This window comes from Ooceraea biroi, chromosome 1 (assembly GCF_003672135.1).
Source record: "Ooceraea biroi isolate clonal line C1 chromosome 1, Obir_v5.4, whole genome shotgun sequence".
Taxonomy (NCBI): domain Eukaryota; kingdom Metazoa; phylum Arthropoda; class Insecta; order Hymenoptera; family Formicidae; genus Ooceraea; species Ooceraea biroi.
In genome coordinates this window covers 1,159,741-1,182,756 of record NC_039506.1, presented here as the reverse complement: position 1 = coordinate 1,182,756, position 23,016 = coordinate 1,159,741, and the positions used below count along the sequence as shown (strand labels likewise).

The 23,016-nt window shown below is 36.8% G+C and overlaps 2 protein-coding genes across 3 annotated transcripts; one reads left to right on the top strand and one right to left on the bottom strand.

Moving 5' to 3' along the window:
• Positions 1 to 426: 426 nt before the first annotated feature.
• LOC105286761 (protein ABHD18) lies at positions 427 to 4,405 on the bottom strand. Its single transcript, XM_011351935.3, is given in 13 exon segments — positions 427 to 1,212; positions 1,400 to 1,685; positions 1,911 to 2,223; positions 2,317 to 2,334; positions 2,336 to 2,515; positions 2,592 to 2,623; positions 2,626 to 2,655; positions 2,658 to 2,678; positions 2,681 to 2,727; positions 2,822 to 2,934; positions 3,077 to 3,259; positions 3,360 to 3,444; positions 3,998 to 4,405. Coding segments are annotated over 13 exon segments (1,461 nt in total). The 5' UTR covers positions 4,090 to 4,405; the 3' UTR covers positions 427 to 1,151.
• Positions 4,406 to 8,526: 4,121 nt separating this feature from the next.
• Positions 8,527 to 15,302, top strand: LOC113562013 (N-acetylgalactosamine kinase-like). Of its 2 annotated transcripts, XM_026969897.1 has the most exons (9): positions 8,527 to 8,711; positions 9,367 to 9,534; positions 10,515 to 10,722; positions 11,476 to 11,584; positions 11,805 to 11,962; positions 12,398 to 12,538; positions 13,034 to 13,148; positions 14,009 to 14,213; positions 14,568 to 15,302. In XM_026969897.1, exons 1-9 carry the CDS (start codon positions 8,542 to 8,544, stop codon positions 14,743 to 14,745), a joined length of 1,452 nt encoding a protein of 483 aa, XP_026825698.1. In that variant the 5' UTR covers positions 8,527 to 8,541; the 3' UTR covers positions 14,746 to 15,302. The 2 variants fall into 2 exon arrangements, with proteins under 2 accessions (XP_026825698.1, XP_026825700.1); XM_026969899.1 differs by lacking the exons at positions 11,476 to 11,584; positions 11,805 to 11,962.
• Positions 15,303 to 23,016: the final 7,714 nt, after the last annotated feature.

Genomic DNA, 23,016 nt, shown 5'->3' with positions numbered 1-23,016 from the left:
CGCGAGCGACATCATCGCCGCGCGATTTTCAACGCGGACAAGTTCCTTTGGATGATTTTCGGGACGAGACGGCCAACTGGCCGCGCGTTTTTCCGACAAAAACGAGTTTCATTGGTTGTCACGTTGCTTTGTAAATTGTTCAAAGCAAAAGTTCGAGAAGGAGAAAAAGACAGATATATGTACCAGGTGTACAAATTAATTAATGCTTTTTTTTTTAAAGAAATTGAGCCTTTATTAAAAAAGGAAATAAACATGTCAATCTTCAAGATATTTCATCATTTTCTTATTTATTTATATAATTTCTCCATTTATTAGGCAGCTGACTCTCTTCTCGAAAGAAATTGAAGGCTCAATTTCTTCAAAGAAACACCGAATTAATTAATTAATTAATTTGGTCATCAAATAGATAGAGATATATAACTCACGTTCCATTTCAACTTTCCTTTCATTACTAATTCTTGGCTGATATTACATGGGACAAGTTTAATTTAACAGCCGCAAGTGTTATTCTATTTGTTGCTCATGTTGAACAGGAATAGAGTGATGTCTCGTATCGACGTAGTCGAATGAAACTTGTTCTTGACATTGTTAAGCAGACTGACTTATATACAGATCATTATTGCATAAACGTTTCACGTTAAATAATATTATACAAAGTATTAGCACACAAATATCACTTAGTAGACACATCACATGTGACATTTAATTACTAATTTCAACAAGTATGTACAATAACGTGATAAAACCGTGCACGTTCATAATTTTCTAAAATGTCTATAAAGAAGTGTACGTTATCAAGAAATCGCGTGTAAATCTATATAAAGTTAGCGTGTATAAAAAGATTGCATCCGCTATGCCGCAAACGAGTTGTTACTTGACGTAGGAACATCATTGGCTGATACCACACGACATTTGCTGTGCTAACACAACATTGATTATTATAAACAATTATTATAAATTGACTCGAACAGTTGTACTTTTTCGTAGCAGATTACCACCTGCGTAACAACCTAATAGATTATGTGCACGTAAAGATCCTTAATAATAGATACGCGAGGTCAATCACATAGTTGAATATTCCATCATCTAATTAAATTTGTAATTATGGCTCTGAAGTAGCGTGTATTCGCTGCGAGAAGATCACAAGCTCGTCAACTGGCATTGACAGGATATTTCTTCAAAGATCGCTGGATAGATTCCGCTATAGTGGATCTGAAAAAAAGTATACGTAAATATGATAGAACTTTTCACAGGCGATATTAACGAACAAGAAGACATTAAGTCCATATCAGACTACGTATTGGAGAGCAATCTTGGTCTGCTTTGTTCTGATTGGTCAAATTCCAATCTCCAGTACATAGTCTGATACGGGTTTTACAAGAAATTCGACTGAAGATACCTGAAGACTTTCTGATGAAGGAGGTACGCACTAACGTGGCCAGCATCGATGTAACGAATTTCAGCCCCTGGCCATATTGTTTCCAGGCTCATGCAATGATCTCGCGGTACATAAGCATCATTCCTGGCGCAAACAGCGATGATTAATTCAGTGTCAACTGGCGTCTCGAAATTTTTCAAGTGCGTACATTCGTCCATTATGCCGCGCATAAATTGCAGGGCCTCGTGTTCGCGCCATTTGTTGTCTGAAAACAGTGGATGCTTCGGCACTGGCAGTAAGCAAACTCCTGTCATAGGAAAAGCAACAATAGCATAAAATACATGCTTACATGCTGCCTGACAAATACAACGGATAAGACAGTCTGAGAACGTTCACATTCACTTAAATACCGTCATAGAAGATGTAACGGAAATATATCAATCTGACATATTTCTTTACAATTTAGGGATTTATTAGGACAAATTAGGGTCACATGCAAGGCGAATTAATTATATGAGATTAACTAACTTACCTTTGAGAGTATTGGGATCTTTGATTGAATCGATTGGAATTAGATTTAAGGGGAATATCTTGGCCGCTGCCTTTTCTTCTGCAATCTGATGTTGTAATTTATTATTTTGCTTTATCCTCGCTTTGGCGGAATTTATTGTCGTTATTATCGATTTTATTATTGTCATATTGTCGATTGAATTTGTACCATTCTCAGCTACAGTATTATTGTCTTTGTTCGTTTTTTCATTGTTATATTCCTTTCTCAATTTATTTACTCTCTTCATACTTGCGGGATAATGCTTAGCGAAATGCTGACCAGCTAAGAAGGCATCCTACAAATTTTTAGTTAATGAAAAAATACAAATTTTGTAGAAAAGATATTATGCTATGAACAGATGCATAATACAAAAATATCGGATATTTACATCCTGATCAATAATCTTCCACCATTTTTGCGAGATCGTTCTTGTAGATTTTGTCCGAAAAGTATTGCGTTTCTAAAAGTGCCCAATTTATCGATGCGCTCATTACACCCTCCGTAAACACAGGTGAAGCTGTTGACCATGACAGACAGGGCACCAGTGAAATTGGTTTTGGCCAGTTGGTAGCTGCTAAAGAAGCCATCTGCAGAATAGATAACACGTTTACGTGCGTGAAAAGGATAATTGCATAAAAAGGATAATTTCTAAATAAAACTAACGTGTCCACCCATTGATAATCCAGTAATACCAATGGACCGAATCCTTGTTGTTCGCACCAATTAATAAAATGATTGATTCCATGATTAACAGCCTCCCATGATGAAAATGTCGCATACATTGTGCAGACTCGATCGTCTAAAAGGAACAATTATGTAATGAAAGAAAGAACTGGATTTCTTGGCTTGACTAAGAATTTTAACCCGTACAAACCTTCCGATATAGTTCTTACTTTTGATCATCCGGCTTTCTCAGTCCATAGAACGGATTCTCCAGCAGGATCGAGGCTATTCCCGACTCTTTCAGCAAAGGCTTAGCAATAAGATTTCTACGTCGCCAAAAAAACTAATTAATAAAAATTAATAAGTAAGATGTGTATAAATTTCTTACTAACACTAGAATGATACTGTACACATTTGAGAGAAGACAATCAGATAGATATAATAAAGATTAGAAACAAGTTAGAAACGAATAATCTCGTACATACGTGATCTCCCGTCCCTGCGAGATGCAAACAAATCGGCTTTATTTTATGAGAACTCCACTTAGGTGGCAAAACCATCTGAAAATAAGCGATCTTGGTTTTATCCGGCATTATTCCCGGAAGATACTTCTCAAAGGGTGATTCAAATTGACCTTCGATTACATGGCAATCTGACCAAGTTTCATCCTGTTACACAGAAAAATCATATATGCATTATTATTTCTGAAATTAATGGGAAATTTGTGTTAGTGAAAATAACTTTTTCCACTAATACAAATCAACAAACCTTCGTTATTTCTATTGGATAGTCAAGTGGTATCATATTGTAGCAGGCTTCTCGGTTTGCGATAACCTTCCTGAATTCAAATATTCTGAAACAAAATATATTTAAATGTTGCACATTCTAAGAAAATCATCTATATGTTGCTATAAAATGAAACAAGTATTTTAATACATTTTTTTAATTAGATATGCTACAAAATTATAAAAAGAAAAAGAAAGAATTTATATCTGTCAAGGATTATTTCTATTTATATTCAGAGCTTATGACATAAAAAGGCAGAAAATACTTAAGACTATCAAATACGAAGATATAATTAATAACATTGGCATGCAAATGTGCAACGCATTTTTAGTAACATACATACATACATACATACATACATATATATATATATATATATATATATATGTGTATACGTATATCGACGTCACTTTGGAGCATAAAAAGTTTTGTTGACAAATAATTCTTTGTAATTATAATATAATGAATCATATTGGAAATGCTACATTTATTCACTATTATTAAAAACGGAGAATACTTTCTACGCAGATGATTGTCCATTCATTGATGATCGAAAGTTGGTGTGAACTACTCAATGAGTGCTGAAGTAGTTTAGGTTAGGCTACAGGTTGGCTGTTTACCGCTTTAAATTTTGGGGACTGCCCCAGCCTTTCGTAAAGAACTTCGTGAGAAGTATGCTCCTGTAGACGGCATCCAAGCGACTCGGAGGCATCGCGGTTGACGTCTGGTCGATGCGAATGTGTCGCTCAGTTTCGCTGCACCACTTCGTGTCGTGATACGACACTGTTGCGCATTACACGCGGGAACCGTACGATTTCGCACCGCGAACCGGGTGACTTGCTCGAATTCACATACTTTATCTCACGCCTCCAAACTGCACCTCGGACTCGCTTATCGCGAGAAAGATGTAGAATCTGTCTGCACTGTCTGATGCTAGAAACGGTGCACGGTAACGGTGGTAACATGTGGAGGGAATGATTTCGTGACGTACACAATTACGTATCGTGTCCGTGTATGCTCGGGAGATCGAGTAACTTCGCGCAGTAGGAGACGAATTTCCGTGCGCACACGTAAATAACAACATATGAAAATATAAGATAACTGATAACATATGTAAGATAACATTGATAAAATTTATAATTGTACTTGTGTTTTCTGTTAGTATATTTACAACTGCCTATCTTCAAATTGATATAAATGTATAATTGTTACAAGAAATAATTAATTATTCAAATATCAAACTTTAAACATTTAATGGAACATAATACAAATTTTGTATTACAAAACGTTAAATAATAATTTGCGATATGTAACTAATGAATTGCTCCCGTTAACTTACTCTCAGATTTCTTTATTTTAAAGAATGTATAGATAACATATTTTTTATAATAATCATTATGTAATAATATTAATATGTAAATTTACAAAAAATATGTATGTTAAACTTTACAGCTATATTAAAATATTTTATGAATTATATCCCTTTATATAATGCTTATTCTCAATATCTAACATAGAAATTTGATAATTGTTCTTCTGATTTTTTTTAAGTTGTGCACGCTTCTCTGCACTAAAGTTACTGCTATATCCAAAATTCGGATGCAAAACTTTGTATTATTTATTCATAATCCTTGTCTTGCGGCTTATGGAATGGCTTCTGGTATTTAGAAAACAGTTTCTAAATAAATTCATCTTGTTCAGCGTTATTATTTTCCATAATTTGGGAAATGGAAGATAAGTCAGTTTGAACATCAACGACTCCAAATTTCCTTAAGGAATTTCCGTGGATGCCCCACGTTATCTTGAAAATATTCGAATTACCCGCCGCAAGCAGCATCGTGTACCTGCAGCAGCGACTCGTCCGACAGCGTTCTGTACCACGTAAATGCGATAGATCGATAAGTGGTACGACGTGGACCGCACGCCGGACAAACGCATCACGTGTTGATAAGGTTATCAACCGGCGATAACGCGCCGCGTTATTCAGCAGTCCGTCGCAAGCAGTCGCAGAGCGAGGTATGTCCCAGTCGTTCGGTCAAAGCCGGCCCGGCGATTTTCCTGAGACGCTTCATTGAATCCGCCGCCAATCATATTCCGCTTTTGCGTTGTATTCCGTGTTTCACAAACGAACAGCTGACGCGGCATCGGCCGGCTATAACCACGAGTGACAATTTCGCGCACGCGCACGCGCCACACGTTCACCGACGATGTAAATCCGCCAGATAATACGAGTGCAATGTATCAAATGAAGATTGCAATATCCGGCGGCCGGAATGCTGTCAGTGCCTTTCCGCGAAACTTATGTTAAACGATGGTTGTATAATAATTCGTTTACAAAGCGATTTTAGTAATTTAATTTTTATTTTTTCCGCTAAATCGTCTGGGTTAGAATTTAAATCGAAACGAAACTTTCGAAATAAGGTTGTTATTTCGTAAACTAGAATTTTATTTTTGAAATCCCAGTATAGCCAGATTTGAAAAATGTTCCTTTACAAAATATGAAAATATAGATTAATGTAATTTGGGTATCAATAAATTTATATAATTGATTTTAAAGATCAGTAAAATACAAGTCTTATAAAAATTTCAAAGGCAACTTATTGTCTTATTTATTCAGCGAGAATGTTCTGTAATACGTAGACAAACATGATACGCAGACAAATTTTATTTAATAATTATGATATGAATATTGCAAACTATTTGTCCTTACATTCATTTCTACTTACATTATACATCCGTAATTTAATTTATAGTTTTCAGAGAGATGTAAGGATCGTAAACTACAGTACACAGAACATTGCATCTGTTTCCGCGTTTTATCTAAGATCTCGCATTCTATCTGCGATCTTTAATCCGACTTTAATTTTCTTTTTCCTCGATAAGAATGCGAGAAAGCCAATAGCATTCAATGAGTTATCAACGATTGAAAATCAAGCAATTGTCCTAGATTAAAACGTCAGACGCGGAGAATAATGATCAGATATGAAATGTCAATGCACACACACACATACGCGTGTATATATCGATATTTGCAAATACACATCGATGCCAGATTGAGGAATTCGGTGTTATATTGCTGTATTTATTACGAAACTTGTAACTCAACAGCACATCTGTCGTTAATTATGCAATCGTGGATCTATCGTACTGCTTTGTATGCATGAAAGAAAGTTGAACACAGTGTAACTACGAGCATCGGTATATTACTTCTCTCTCGATAATAAACATGATTATTTCGTAGAACCTCCAAACCTTTTTCGTAGAACTTCCAAAAACTTAAACCTAATTAAATAATTAAATTTAATAATAATTTAATAATTTAATTTAATAATTAAAATAGAAACTACAGATAGGACGTTAATCGATTCTTGCGTATTTTCCCTTGAATTCTGTTTTATTGTTAATATTCTCTTGAATTAAAAATCTCAAACTCCAAACTTTTGGAACACGCAGTAATGTTAATTATTATATGCCACATTACATTTACGAGTTCAGGCTTATCTTCATTAAATTATGTATTACGGTCTATTTCCTATATCGCGTGTAATGTGCAGATTTAAAATACATGTAAATTGTTAAGGATAAAACTGACAGTGTAGTTTAGTAACTGTTGTAAGTACTGTGTAGTAGTAGTGCTGCAATATTTAATAGAATGAAGTAGAATTTAGTTTTAGTTAGTATTATATTTGTTAGATTGAGAAGTTTCTGAAACCCCCGATAACAACGGGAAAACGGGAAGATATCCAGAGATAAACAATAATATCGGGTGTTTTAAAAGTATTCGCTCGACCTTATTGTCAGGAAGATACCGAAGCTTTGTGTGAGAGATCGAAGAGGGAGTCGAATCTGACCAGCCAGACGAGCAAGATCGTTACTCTGTTAATTTCTTTCATTCGTCAAATATAGTCGTCAACGGTTCAGTAGAACCAAGAAAACGCATTTCTTATTTTGAGCCATTCGGTCTACCTTTGTCATCGTCCGCATCTGAGCCGGCGAACGTAGTTCAGCATTGTGTCGGTGCTGACGCGATAAATCGAAGGCACATTAATATAAATGTATTTTAAATAATAAGATAAATGATAAGATAATAATTTCACGATATTTTTAAAATTGACATAAATCTATTTATCTAAATGTATCAACGTTCTATCGGATCGATAATAATGTTATGTGTCTATGTATTATATAAATTATATATTATATAGTATATAGTTTATATATCTTATCATACAATAAAGATTAAAATTTGAAAGATAGATAATACAAATGACAAACAACATCTGTTTGAAGTACAATATGGAAGTTTTCATTATGTCTCGCAATTGTATCTCAGGAAACGGCATCTCTGAGAATGGCTCATAAAGATAAAACTGTGGTGTTCGCCAATGATAATAGTGCACTATATTGATAATTCGATTTCCGATGCAGTCACAACATAAATACGATTATACGCATTAGCAGCTTCGCGGATCTTATTCGGCTCGTGATGCCGCATTAACCCATCAATAATTTCGCGATAAAGCAGATTTATTATGCGGTTCACGTAGCAAGCCGCTTCGCTATATATATTAAACGTCATTTCCATCAAATATCATAGAATATCAGAATTAGTAGGCGAGCCTGTGTCCCGCGACCTCACTGAGCGTTTGAATAAAAGCGTTGCGCGTGGTGAGCCTCGAGGGAGATAGCAGCTTCACAAAATAATGAAATTTAACCGTGAGGCCAAATTTATTATGTATGTGCTTGTTTCCACTTTGTTGTGCAAAAAGGATCGTTTCACGAAAGCCGCGACAAGTTGACTCCTTTTAATAAAGCCTCATTATGATCATTCAGCTAGGGAATAAGAGGCTCGAATTGTGATTGCACGGTGGGATTGCTGCGCGTACTCTTACTTTGCTAGCGTATTTGCCATAGCTATGAGTCTCAAAGAGAGACTACTGTAATTACCAACGAAGTTATTGCTGATGCTAAGGGAAAGCATTCAATCGCAACAGATTATGCAACCACATCATGCGTCGGTACGCGTTTCATTACGCTAATCATGCAGCGATAATGACGACAGAGAAACCATCTGAAAAATACAAATTATCACGAATGAATTTGAAGCAACCTGTAATTCTAAGACGTCTTCCTATGTTTCTGTGTCCAGTTTAAGCTACTAGGAATGTCCGATCACGCTAACGGAGATGACGCGGATGACCTCCATGAAGCGAATGACTTCGTGCCCATCCTGACACCCACCGTCGATATTTCACCGAGATTAAAGACCTTGGCCGCTCACTTCGTCTGCAAATACAACGTGGAGCCTTCCTTTTTCGCCCGAGTGCCAGGAAGGTGAGAGCAGTATATAAATTATTCGTGATTCTAACACGTGTTTCACGGATCCTACCGAGTGCCATCACGCGGCCGTTCATGCAGAGTTTAAGAAGCATCAAGATTTGAATCGCGTCACGCGATGTTAGGCATAAAGTATATTATGTATATTACTACCTCAAAGATCATGCGATGCTAATGAGCGATCTAATGGGTCGTTAATCATCGCAGACGTTCACCCTTCATGCGCGAGTTTAAGCTCCTTCGCAGCAATGAAGGATCAATACGTTTTCTGACGATGGATCTCAGTTCGGTCGTATATCATTCGAGCTTAATAAGTCTGTAAAGCACGCGTAACGCGTGGAACGCCACGTATGAGCCTGATTACGCAATAAAACTATTTATAGTTGAAAAATAAAGTGCTCAAAGGTGTGTCCGTGAACAAAGGCGCATATACGTAAATTCCAGCATCAAATTTTCGATATATGCGATTACATAGACTATCACATAGCAACAATAATTGATCGTAAATCGAATTTGTAGCCCACGTGATTAGTCAACATTAACGCGAATAATACATTTACACGCTTGATGGAGAGATTCTGCAGGTTCCTTGAATTATTTCGATAATGACAGGTACATTTATGAATGACTCTGTCACGCGCACATGTTGCAGAGTGAATTTGATAGGCGAGCACATTGATTACTGCGGATATGCCGTTTGTCCAATGGCCATCGAGCAAGACATACTTGTGGCAGTGGCAGTGTCGAATGATAACGACATTCATCTCACCAACGTAGATCCCGTATACAAGGACTTTCGATGCAGTTTCGAGGACGTGGGGTGAGTATGCAACTAAAGAGTTTCAATCTGTTAACATAAAGACGTTAGGTCGGCAGTTCAGGCAAGTTCGAGAGTCGATTAATTTTTTTAACAGCTTGCGGAAACTGCGCGGCGCGTCTTCTTTTTCCTCCTTTTTTTTCTGCGGTCACTAAGATTCCATGTACTAATATATATCGCGTCTACCATATAACACGGTATACGCATGTGGCACGTATAATGTAATACCGTCCCCATACTGTCATGCCTGCAGTTGTGTGGCCTCGCGCACTTATAAGCACTTATAGCCCCTTAACAATTTAAAGCTCCTGATCCCTCATTGCGACCATCTTGGATTATGACTAAGGATTATGGCTAAAACTAGAATTATGTGCAATTTATCCGCGCAGCTACGTACGTGCGCGCACAATGGTTGTGATCCTTTTGGTTTTTAATTTTATATGACTGCGGATTAAATGTTATTATAGTTAAAACTATTATTTCGCGACGTGAGAAACCTGGGAGGAAATGATAGATGACCGACGGACCTACGCCACACGTAATATAAGAAAAGCAGATAATATCTCGTGCTCTCTCTTGCGCAACCTCGCCCTGGATTAAATTATCTCCGTGCTTCCTTTGCTCCCGGTATAATACCTGGGAAGATAATATGCGAACTTTTTCTTAATCTCATTCATTATTCAATGTCGCACGATCACGTCAGATAACATGTAACTCAGCTGGCGGACTGGTCGAACGTATCGTTATCGATTCTTTCGACTTTTATATTCCTTATTATGTCACATGTCCCATACGATAATAATACACGATAAAAGACAATAATAATTACGTGCAACAAGAGAAAGAGAAAAAACAAAAATTTCGAGTAAATGCTGCTGTATTTTGATAATGCGGACATACTTCTTTCTTTCGAGATCTCATCTTGATGATTAAATAGTAAAATTCTTTCAGACGTAAGTGTGTAGCACAGTCGCACATTTCAGATCCCGTATTAGTGATAGCGACAGCGGACCGGCCTGGTACAAATATTTTCTGTGCGGTGTAAAAGGAGCACTCGAGGTAATCCCAACAGAGTCCGTTCCTTCGGGAATCCTCGCTGCGGTATGGGGCAACATACCTCCTAATTCCGGCGTTTCCAGTTCTAGCGCGCTTGTCTCAGCCGCTCTCCTTTCGATCGTGCATGCCAGTCAGGTGAGAGTGGCTCAGAGTAATTGACTCTTTACGAAGGATATTAAATATCATTATATTACTTTGCTTTTTATTATGCAAAATGGCATTAAAGATATCTACCCTTTGGGAAAGTAATTAATAAGCGAGCAGCTGCAGAATATTAAAATTAAAGTTCGTAAATTACTTCTTTGGACTTAAATTGGTTCGAGACATTTTTCTCACTGCGGGAAGTTGTCCTTCTGATAGCCTTTTAGCTAAGTTCAATTTTCCTAGACGTCTCCGTGAATGAAGAAATGCAGGAATGATATCGCATAATGAGACGTAATATTTTTTGTGAATAGATTATTTATACTGGCCGGTATTGTGTTTGCCAAACAGATCAAACTATCGTTCGCCTCGTATAGCGTTCTTTCATTTCTTTCTTTCTCGGACGTAGATCCTATTTCTTTTGACGGTTTCGTGTTTGCTCAAATGGATATCCGAAGGCAACATAGCCGTTGCGAATCTTAAAGGCACTTCTTTGATGCTTTGTATTGTTCTTCTCTACATTATTATCTTGTCCCTTTCAGTTTCCCGTCAATCTTACGTCTCTGTACATTACTCGGTTCAAGAGTTTCCGTTTCAAAACTCGTCTCGCAAGTTCTTTCTTATTCATTCAAATTTCGAATATTGTTAGCTTTCGTTGACGAGTCATCAATGTGAATCACAATTGTTCTGACATCGATTGTCATTATTATCTTTCGACATTCTCGACAATATCTGTATACGTTGCAGTATCAATTGTCAAAACGTGAATTGGCGACAATCAGTGCTCGAGCTGAGAGACATATCGGCACTCAAGGAGGCGGGATGGATCAGGCTATCGCTTTTCTTGGAAAAGCAGGTAATTGTAATTTTTATTAACGTATTGGCTTGCAAATTAAATTATTTGTCACGAAATTCAAGAAAAATTTGAGATCGCTTGAGCAATTAAGTAAAAAACTTGACTATTTAAAATAATTCGTCATAGTTATCTGATTGTGACATTAAATATAAAATACAATTGTCGTATCGCAAAAAATTCGACTCATTTTTTGCAATATACTTTTCGTTTATTCCTAAAGGCGCGGCCAAGCTGATAGAATTTGATCCATTACGTGCCACCGATGTAACATTACCCGAGAATGCAGTATTTGTAATAGCACATAGTCAAGCTTATCACAATAAAGCTTCGTCGGCCGACTTCAATCTTAGAGTTATGGAATGCAGGCTAGCTGCACAGGTAATTCAATTTTAATATTTAAAAGCTATGTCTTTTTAATAATTGTCATTATCCGCGAACATCCATTTTGAGTAAAGCGATTGCGAGCCCCGATTCGATTTATCTTTCTGGCTCGAGAGTGACGTTGAACACTAAAGTTCTATAAATACACGAAGAGAGACCATCCCGGAACTAATAAGACCCGTTTTCGATTACACTTCACGCTACTCGCTTTCCGATGGACGTTGACCGATGCATCCTGCGTTTATTCAGGACATTTTCCAACCCTCACAGCTGATCCAATTCCATCCTCTCCGCTTTCCTCTTTGCACCGAAAAACGCTTTCGTTCAAGACACCAACAATGAGTAATGAAGAACTGAATATTTCATGAAGTAATCTTTTATTCACACTATCATTTCCCAACTGAGCCATAAAATTTGCCTCTCGGTGCGTAGATGATAGCTAAGAAAAGAAATATGGATTGGGAACTCGTACGAAGATTATTTGACATCCAAGAATGCCTCATCTATGACCTAGACGAGATGGTTGACGTGGTAAAGATGAACCTGCACGAAGAACCGTACACGCTTGACGAGGTATATCGTTATGTATTTCTTTTTTTCTTTCTTTTCTATGGATATCCGTTCTTTTTTCGGCACACGATATCAATACACATATTCCGGATCGACTATTTTTCTGAAAATTTCTCTATTCCTCCTCTATTAAGAAAATTGAATGCGATGCCGATAACAAATGATTATCCATTCGAGTGTTGACCGTGCCCAATGTTTATCAGGATAGCAAAACTGTTGCATTATTGCTGGATCAATAACGCAAGACCGGAATCTTTCCTTTGTACGATACCTTAACGACGGAAGGAATCTCCCTAGAGACATGATTAAAGCTAAAGAGGAAATTTCGCAAAGCGTGACATAAACAGATGATAAAGCTGTATTTCGCGTACACGTAAAGCCACGTCGGTTTATGTAACGTGAGCGGTATTAAATAACGTTTCGTCGAGCGAGTCTCTCATCAAAATGGTGAAGCAAAAGCGCCTATCATCGACGGAACATAAATTTCCTCCTTCACAGATCTGCGAAGCTCTCAATACGAACTACGAACAACTCAAGGAGACATCTCTCATCGGTCCCGTTAATGCTTCGCAAACGTTTAAGCTGTATCAACGAGCTCTGCACGTTTTTCAAGGTAAGAGCATCAATTTTCATGCGCTGGTAAATCGTAAAACGCGATTCCGGATTCGATAAATCAAGAGAGCTTACGCTCTCTTCTTTCCAGTCAATGTATCCTTAACTTTTTCTACGCAAAATTCCCTGCGGCAAATTTCCTTGCGAACTTCGTGCTCGCTAAAAAGAAACGTTCAAAAGTACAAGCCATTAAAAAAGTAGAACGCAAACTTCGTTTCGTCTCATTTAGTGCAGCAATTATACTCTACAGCAATTATAAAGGCGTTTAATTGATTTCCATCCTATTTCTACTAATATTACCACCGGCGGCGTAAAAGAAGTGCAAAGCGTTGCAGATCCACCTTCCGTTTCACGATCAATGTTCCTACGAAGAAGTTATCGCGCAACCCGGGGTTTTTGCGTGCAAAAGTGCACCACGACGATCAATCATATGCACATACATTATTCTATAAAGCTATAAATTATCTCGACGAACATTTGCATCGAATGCGACCACTAAACGGCTAAAAAGTTAACTCGAGCTCGCATTGCAAAATTAAATTGCGGCAGAAATTTAACCGCGCAAGAAAAAACTGTTACACAGCTACGGAACATTTCCTTCCATTTGGGATATACCTAAAGTTTTTTCCACATTTTACAACTATCCCTCTTTCAGTAGAGAAAAAACACTAATGATCTATAATTAGGCACGATAATTAACATTGGATCGATTAGTTCGTTAATTTCGTTAAGGGCTCTGCGAGTTCTTTTTCGCTGTTACATCACGTCGTCGTCATGTAAAAAGCACAATGTTTGTTATCACAGTATCTAGTAAATTCGCGTTGATTAATCGTACATTACACCGTTGCTTTTACTCCGTAGAAGCCAATAGAGTGCTTGAGTTCTGCCGCATAAACGATGAAGATGGCATAAAGGAACACGAGAAGCTTCAACAGCTCGGCAGCCTGATGTCGGAGAGCCACGCTAGTCTCCATAAACTGTACGAGTGCAGCCATCCAAATGTGGATGCACTCGTCGAGAAAGCTATACATTGCGGTGCATTCGGTGCTAGACTCACGGGAGCTGGGTAAATATCAATATCATTAAATATGTGTATTATATTGTGCCCAGTTAAGGTATGATGCTGTGCATGCGGCTGTACAAGAAACTGTATTTTGAACTACATTTAAATCGGATTCCATCTTGCCAGAGGTACAAATCTCTCTACAGCATGAGGAAGCGTTGTCAAATACAACATTATTACATGTAACTTAAATGATAAATAATATATTTTATGTTATAAAAAAACATATGTAAAATGTTATATAAAATATTTTCTGATATTATTTCTTATGTTAATCTGATTTTAATTTCCGCGCTTCAAGATAAAAATGGAACAAATGGAGCTAAGGTAATAAATCACGTTTCTTTGGTATTACAGTTGGGGTGGTTGCATCGTGGCCATCATCAGTAAAAATGAAGTTGAGCGATTTGTGAACGCTCTCCGAATATATCTCTGTCAGAATAGTACAAAGGACGAAGCGGAGCTCAAGGATATGGTATTTCCGACGGCACCGAACCAGGGTGCTGTCATTTACACTGTGTCAACACTGCTCTGAATCGTAAAGCCTGCGTTGTGATAAATATAGTGGCACCCTTTGGCCCGCGACGTCATGGCGTCCCTTTATTGACATTCCATTATTTTCTCCACCTCGCTTTATTCTACATTTCTCTTTTTATTCTGCTTGCTTCGTCTTCTACCAAAAATTTTAATTGACAAAAGTATGCTATCTGTAGCGTGCCTTTAGTATTGAGGCTCGAAACCGAACCCACCACTTAAACGGATATCTTTCGGAACGTTGCTTCTTGCCATGTAATTGCTGTACATACACGATGAATCCTGTTCGAGTCATGGGATCAAACCTACAAAAAAATGTCGAGTGTCGAGTGTCTAACCAAAATCTGATCCCCAACATAGTTTAATTATGTTAGAAACTAAAATGTTAGCTTTTGTTTTTCTGCATATAGTTACACATAATTATCACGCACGAAAAGCTTCGTTAAAAAATTTGTAGACTCATTATTCTGAATGAAGAATGCAAGAATTGTGGCTTAAATATATCTGTACATTTTTTGCATTAAATAAATATTAATAAAAAAGTCATGGTAAAATGTATTTCTTAGCAAATTTATAACATCAATCCAAACACAGTAAGACACGAGCACGGATCTTGTCTTTTCTGTGCTCGTATCTTTTTACCGATGAACTATGATAAGACCTTTAATGAGTTATGGCGGAAGTTTAGCACAACAGCGAACAATGGAATTTACTCAAACAAAATTTCACTAGTTTACTCCCGCATTAAATTACCGTCACTGTTGTGCGCTAAATCATAAGATGCAACATGCTCATAGGAAAATACGGGATAACTTATCCGCTATTTCATCACATGTTCTATGCAACTAAAATATGCGTTACATATAAAAAAGATAAGAAGATAGATTGCTAAATGACTTTACCAGTAAACTTATCCTCAAAGTGCGCTGAATCAGATGCATACGTTATTGGATTACGTATGATGCATCGTCTGAGGAGAATGCGCGAGAAATTTTTATTCACGAGAGATAGAATGCTATCTACCGTACTATCTGTACCTAAAGCTCCAACACGCAGATATTGATTTTCTACCGTCCGTCTGATAAATTTCAACAAGTAATCACCGGTACTGCTCCTCAGAGAAGTCATTTTCAATTTCAATCGCGTGAGTATTACCGCTCCGACATTCTAGGTGCAAAAGACATTCGATTGGATTGAAATCCAGATCTTAAACAGGTATGGCTGTACTCAAATACTTGCAATCGGAAGATTATCCGTTTATGATCGCCGAAATGGAGCGAACAGAAAAGACAACGCTTTCACGATGATTACACAGTTAAAGTCAAAGGTAAAGTATTATATTTAATAAAATAAGTACCATATGTGTGTGTGTGCACTATTTCGATATCGTTTGGTACCAATACTTTTACGCCAAATGGTAAAAGACGTCGTCGAAATTTTGCGCGATTATAATTTGACGCAGTTATCTATCTGAATATTAACTAACTTACATGGATATTAACTAGCTTATATGGTTAGCATCTAGCTCGAGTATTCCTAGAAGTTCCACGTTAGTCCTACGTCCTACGTGCTCATTACGTTCGTGATTTCAGGTCGCGCGGTATTAATACGTGGTTGTAATGACTGTTGCAGTGCGACCCCATGCAACGGGAGCATACATGTACTCCGTAAGGATGATACGATGGCAAGGCATGTACTGTATACTTGCAAATCACACGATATTACGTCCCTGTGTGTCGCTGCACGTTCAAAGGGATGAAGAAACGGCTTTATAAGATTACAACCGGCGGAAAAGAGGTACACACGATTTTCCTTTTTTGATTCTTGAAGCAACTTCTACGGATTTGCCAGTGCAAACATCCGTGCAAATAAACCGAAATCAGGACTGAATTTAAAGTCGAAATGTACACACGCGCGCGCGCGTATGTATGTATGTGTGTGTAGAGCTTTTAAAAGGTGCCGGTCCCCGTTTCGACGGTTGTCGAACTTTTTATTCTTTACTACGTGCTTCTTTTATGCGCGGCTAGTCGTAAAAATGTCAATTGAATGCAATCGATACTGTCTGTTCCCTTTTAATTCTGTCGCTAGTACAAGACAGGAGGATCGCAATTAACTTGAATCGATACTTTACGAGAACAGTGGATAACACATTCGCGTAAACGGTGCCAGAATTGCTCGCGTTTTATCTTCATCCAATTTTGTATGCTGAGTTAAATTAAATCTGGATTTAGTCGATGTCTGCAGGAGCGATAAAGCAAAGCCAGGCACATATATATTCGACTAGTACATATTTCGCTACCGAAAAGTTAAAGTCGAAAGCTTCATACGAAATCTTCCGAAAACTCGTCGAAAACGTTTCAAAGTCTTTATGGCATCCCGTGAACGAAGCTTACTTATTTCTCTTGGGACTTACTCGACTATTGATCTGTCACAATTTAAATGTTTCAGAGTGGAGTCAATATATAATTTATATAAACCGCTTCATATGTAAAAGAATCGTGCGTATAGGGCAGATGTAATACGGATTATAAGCTTACTCCATATCGTTAATATCATTCGAAAATCTGATAGTTCTGCTATAGAAATATTTAATATTTTAAAAAATAGTCTATTATTTCTTTTTTTATTTTCTGACGAAGAGGGAATCCAGTAAATTTTTATATCCAATTTTAGCTGCGCTACAATTATAAAGTTGCATGATTATAAAATTATCCTACGTTACTGCGGGTACCCGGTAAGGTGTGGTGTAGCAACGTTTTAGATTATTTGTTATGTACAAATAACATAAATAAGAAACCTGAGCTGTCGTCAGCATGAATGCGCGAAAGGACTTGAACGTAGCTCGAATATAGCACCTTTAAGCACATTTACAGGTTTTGTCGATTGTTCACGCTTCGGGTTTTCATTCTTTTTCATCTTTTATGTCGATGAAACAGATTTTCCGGAATACATGAGCGAATCCACGATCCACGACTTTTCACTCGCGTCCGTTGAAATTTTACTATTTTTTTTTTAGAATAAACGGAAACGAGTGAAACTATCTTTTACCGTAAAACTGCACAGCCATGCGCATGTCTTCTGTATTTGAAAATTTTAATGCGCTCGATAGAACGTGGGATATAAATTCGTACCAAGCTGTTCCATCAAAATCGAGGGATCGATACGAAAAATGCGCGCTTACGCGTAGATATACATACGTACTATATACATATGTATATCTATTTTCCACAAACGTGCATCCTTTTGGATTCACTAAAGCTGGAGACGAACGACGAGTTATTTCCAAACCATGTTTTACGAGGGAAGAAGATGAGGACAGAAACGAATCGAACTTATTTCCGCATACACCTTATCTCTCTTGTTCGCATCAAACGCTTCCCCTCAAAGTCATTTCAGAGATGATACAGTGGTATCTTGCGTCACTTTCGGCTTTATTACATCACTCCCTCGTTTGTCGGACTTAGCTCTTTGTGAATCACACTCTCGCAATCGGGGAGTCGCGTCAAGATGACCGATTTACCTTAATCTCTCGGATCCAAAAAGATTTCGGGCATTGACTCGATCACGAACGTTCCACGTGCGTTTTCGTGTGAGATTGAAACGAAGAAAAGTTTCAGCGGATTTGCACACGATGCGATTCATCAAAAAGTTCCGTCACGATCATTGGTGCTATACTTTGGATCGATATACCGTCATGTCTGCTTGAAAAAAGAACCGTCGTTCAATTTATTCAAAAGGTTCGTCCCATTGAAATATGTAAGGGTCTGTGTTCTCTCACCGCGCGTAGATACTTGCACGATATTACGTTTTTCTAGGTAAGAAAGAAGCCGAATACGTCTCTTTTGCAAATACACCGACCAGCAGATGCCTTCCAAGAAGATAAAAAAAGACTTTTTCTCTTTATGCATTATACTATGGATCCCCCATATGCGAATATTTTTACATATTGTTACAGCTAACGACGTATATTTTTATTATTGCTGATGTACGTTACTAGTAACGAAGAAAATTTTATGTTTCATATTTTTCAAAGACCTTCTTTGCATGGATAATATTATTTTTCATCATTCTTTGAAATTCTAGATTTATTGAAAAATCCTAGCAAATGAATTAAAGAAACGCTATTTATTTCTGAATAAATGGCTTGACAATGATCGCGATAATAAAGATCTTAAACTTAATGAAATGGCCCTAAACGTGAAAGAAATGAGAATGGAAAGCGAGCTTTTGTTCAGCAAAGTACAAGGCTAGTAAGATCTTTAATACCCTATTCAATCGCCACTCTATTTTCACAAGTGAACAGGTTTCTCTGGGGATACAAACTCTTAAAGTTTTAGAATAGAAGTGTATTCTGAAAGTAGTTCACGAACCATTTATCTACTTCGTAAAAGTCCTCCCGTAAAACGCTTGAAAAATTTTATCGCACAATCTCATAATTCATGTTAAAGTATTAAAAAATTCTTCAAACCTTAACAAATTTCTCAACTTCGTTTAAATTCTCGATAAAATATTTAAAAAAGGAAAGATAAGAAAAGAAAATACTATCATCTGGTAAATTATAATTTTTATGAGCTTCTAGTCTTTAAAAAAGTGCTCGTAAGATTAAAATTGTTCGAAAGATAATATCAGTTGCAATAAACAGTAACGATCCGGTGCGTAACGGTAGATGCGTTTTTACCCTCGTAACTAAATCGGTTATTGCTGAAAGGGCATGAGTCAACTTCTTTACAAAAGTGGATTCTATCATCCGAATTGAACCGTTAGAATAACTCTCGAAGAGCAAAAAACCAAGATCAAAAGATTTATTTGTTTATTTTTTAAAGAATTTTTGGAAAGCAAATATCTCAAATATATATTGTAATAAGCGTATAATTAGCAAAATGATCTGTTTTGAAATTATATGTATAATATTTTTTAAATGTCGCGTTTAAAAACAGTAATTTTTATTTCGTGACATTATATGTGCCTTTACTCGTAAATTTAATATAATTCGAATATAAACAAGAAAAATGGAAAGGAAACGATGTAATGAAGGAAGTTTGTATAGAATGTGACACTGAGGGATGTAGCTCATTTACTTGGAATAAAGTTCAATACCTTGTCTTATCGCGTTGAAGACAAAAGAGCAAAAGTTAACGTAAGAAAGAGTAATGCAGAAAAGAGAGCTTCCATTGAATTATGCATGTTATAAATCACAACTGTAAATCACTACGTAACAGAATGTAAATGACATGTTCGGAAATAAAACAATTTGCAGTAACGTAATAATTAAAAATCGCCTATATTTAATTATAGCACTAGAATTTCAATCATATTCAAACAAGAAATATATCAGAAAACAAGAAATTCGGACTGTTATAATGTTTCTGCAAGTTATATCAATTAAATAATAACTTAAATAGAGAAGTTAAAAGATGCAAGTATTGTTATAACCAGCTTTTCCAGCGAACAGATATTTACAATATTCTCGTATATTTACAAATTTTTTTTCATGTAATAATATTAATTTAATTATAATAACTAAAAATAAAAATACAACTGTGCGTGTACGTACGTGCGTTTCCACAAAAAAATATCACTACTGTCTATGCCATTTTTATCTGCTACACGAAAATAACTGTCCTACATTACTGTCCGCTTTATGCTAAGATAAGAATAAATATGAAGAAGATGATACACATTCGGTGCAAATTCAAGCAGTTAACACCTAAACGACAAAATACAATAATTTTAAAAACCTCGCTTTTATATTACACTATCATACTACGTTTATTCGTGTACTACGTATATTTGTCTCTTGTATATTCGTCTTCTTAGGTCGGAATCTGTAAAGACTTCTACAAAATGGGAGTAGCAGTACGTGTTAGCTGACAACGTATTTTTCCATCAAGCGAACGTAATCTTTGAGGCTTCGTCGGCAAAATAAATTCAAACAGCTTTCCTTATACATTAATATACACGTTCATGTGTATGTATATGTGAAGGATACAGTTTCACAGGATCACGTAGGAGCTAGCAGTTCGGATAACAGACGCACGTGTCCTATCATGTGCTTGCAAAATAGTTCCCTCAAACATATGATTTAAAAGGGAGGGTAAAGATATAAGACTGCTGTCATATTTTCAATTCTCGGAATAAGATAGTTTATTTTGTATGTCTGTATGTTGTATTTCTAATTTAAATCGAATTTTTGCATTATTCCTCCAATGATGTGTTAATAAACATTTGTACGAAACTCTTCTATTATATTTGCCCTAAGAAAAGCAGAACTGTAGAAAATTTGTATTCATATTTTCATAATATATGATTAAAGATTAATTTCAATAAATAATAACGGACTCGGTACATTGTGATTATATTATTGATCATATTATATTATTATATGTATAATTTATCTTATTTATGTTAATTCAAACACATGTACGCGCCAAGACCAATATAGATTGTAATTAACTAATTGTCCGTTACCCGTAATTTTCCGACTTTGTGCCAAAGCACTTCTAAATTACTGCGACAAAGCGCGGGTGTTGCCTTTGATGTGCAAAAACGTCAGCTCCAGTTTTACGTAGCGGATATACTTGCGCGCTGGCATAATTCAGAATCAAGAGAGCTATATGCGGTCGCAGATCGATAAGGCGCTCATAAAGATTCACTCGGAAACATTCGGGTGAGAAATAATCGCGGATAATCGATACGATTTCGCGACGTTTTTAATCTCACGAAATGAAACCGCGCCGCTTCGCACTTCTTCCATTCCCATTTCGTTCTGTCTCCGCGCGAATCCTTCGGAAGGATGCACTCGGCAAATGCATTCGCTTCGCAAATGAAACAACGCATCGGTTCCCCGGCACTTCGAGTGTCGAACATCGAGTGTCGAAAGGTGCAGCTTGCCTGCACCGAAGACGAAATAGTTTACTGCTCTAACTTCATTACACAAGTTTTAATGCGTTCCGAGCACGTCTACCCTTTTTGGTACTTTTCGCACAATGCAAGGGTATGTGTGTGGAAGTTACCATCGTAAAGTTGCCCTCGACTCCTTATTGCACAACCTGGATGTCGGAGGAAGTACGCATTGCCTGGAGGAAGAGAAAGCTTATGCATCGATGCATCTGCATCTTGTTTATCTATTAGACTACCCGTCACACAAATATTGAATTTCGTTCTCACATAGTATACGCATACATAGAGCTTAATAATTCCATCCGCGACCTCGAGAACGCTAAGTCTAATTTGCCTAGGTCTTGATGAATAAATTTTGTTTCCTTCCTTTCAACGCTCGTCCGCTTTTGGAATTTCGAGAATCGTGTTTCCGTAGAAATCCGACATTAAATTATACTTTCGCTCATATAAGTTCCTTGGGTACACATTAAACAAACTAATAAATTATATTATGCATTGTCAATTAATTCATGCATCGTCTAAAATGAATCGGGCTTTGCGCCAATCTCGTTTTATGTAAATTCTGCAATTTTCATTTTTGCGGTCGCTTATAGCTCGAGGTCATTTTAATTAAACAATTACATAGACAGCAGTGTCCATGTGCGTGGCTGTTTCCATGCGCGAGTTGATAATGATAATAGCAATTGTACTGAAATAATGATGAACGTCTCAGCAGTCTAAAAAAGATATGCATATAGTAACTAAATGTGTAAATATTCAATCATGTGTGATCATGTGTGATATTTAATCATCTATGTGATGTTCAGTACGCCGTGACAACAACAGCTGTGGTAGAATCCCAATAAATTATGTACCCGGGGCAGTTGAAAGGCGATAATTGGGAAGCACGAGAGTAAAATTTTAATTATTTCATTCACTGACGTTCGCATCTGTCAAGACAAGTTCGCCTCGTGCATGAAGGTACAAAACCATTCACATGAAGGGACAAAACCGGATAAAAATCTAGGAAATGTATAGATGTATAAAATATATTAAAGGGATCACACACACGCGCGCGCGCATATACACATACATATGAAAACTGGATTCTCGAGCAACAAAACACGACAAGAATTTATTTATTAATAAATTTGTGCTCGGAATTCAATTATTACGTTCAATAAATGTCCAATAAAATAATCTAGACAATAAACATCTTTTCCAAGCCTTAATTGAGTTTTTAAAGCTGATGTAATTGAAACGTGCAAGAGTTTCAATGAAAGTTCGAAATGCGAACAATGGGATCAATAGCTTTTTTGCGCGTATTCATTAAACGCTATCTATTTGATGGAACGTAGATTTTCCCTCGTGAAAAACCATTATTTATGGGTGA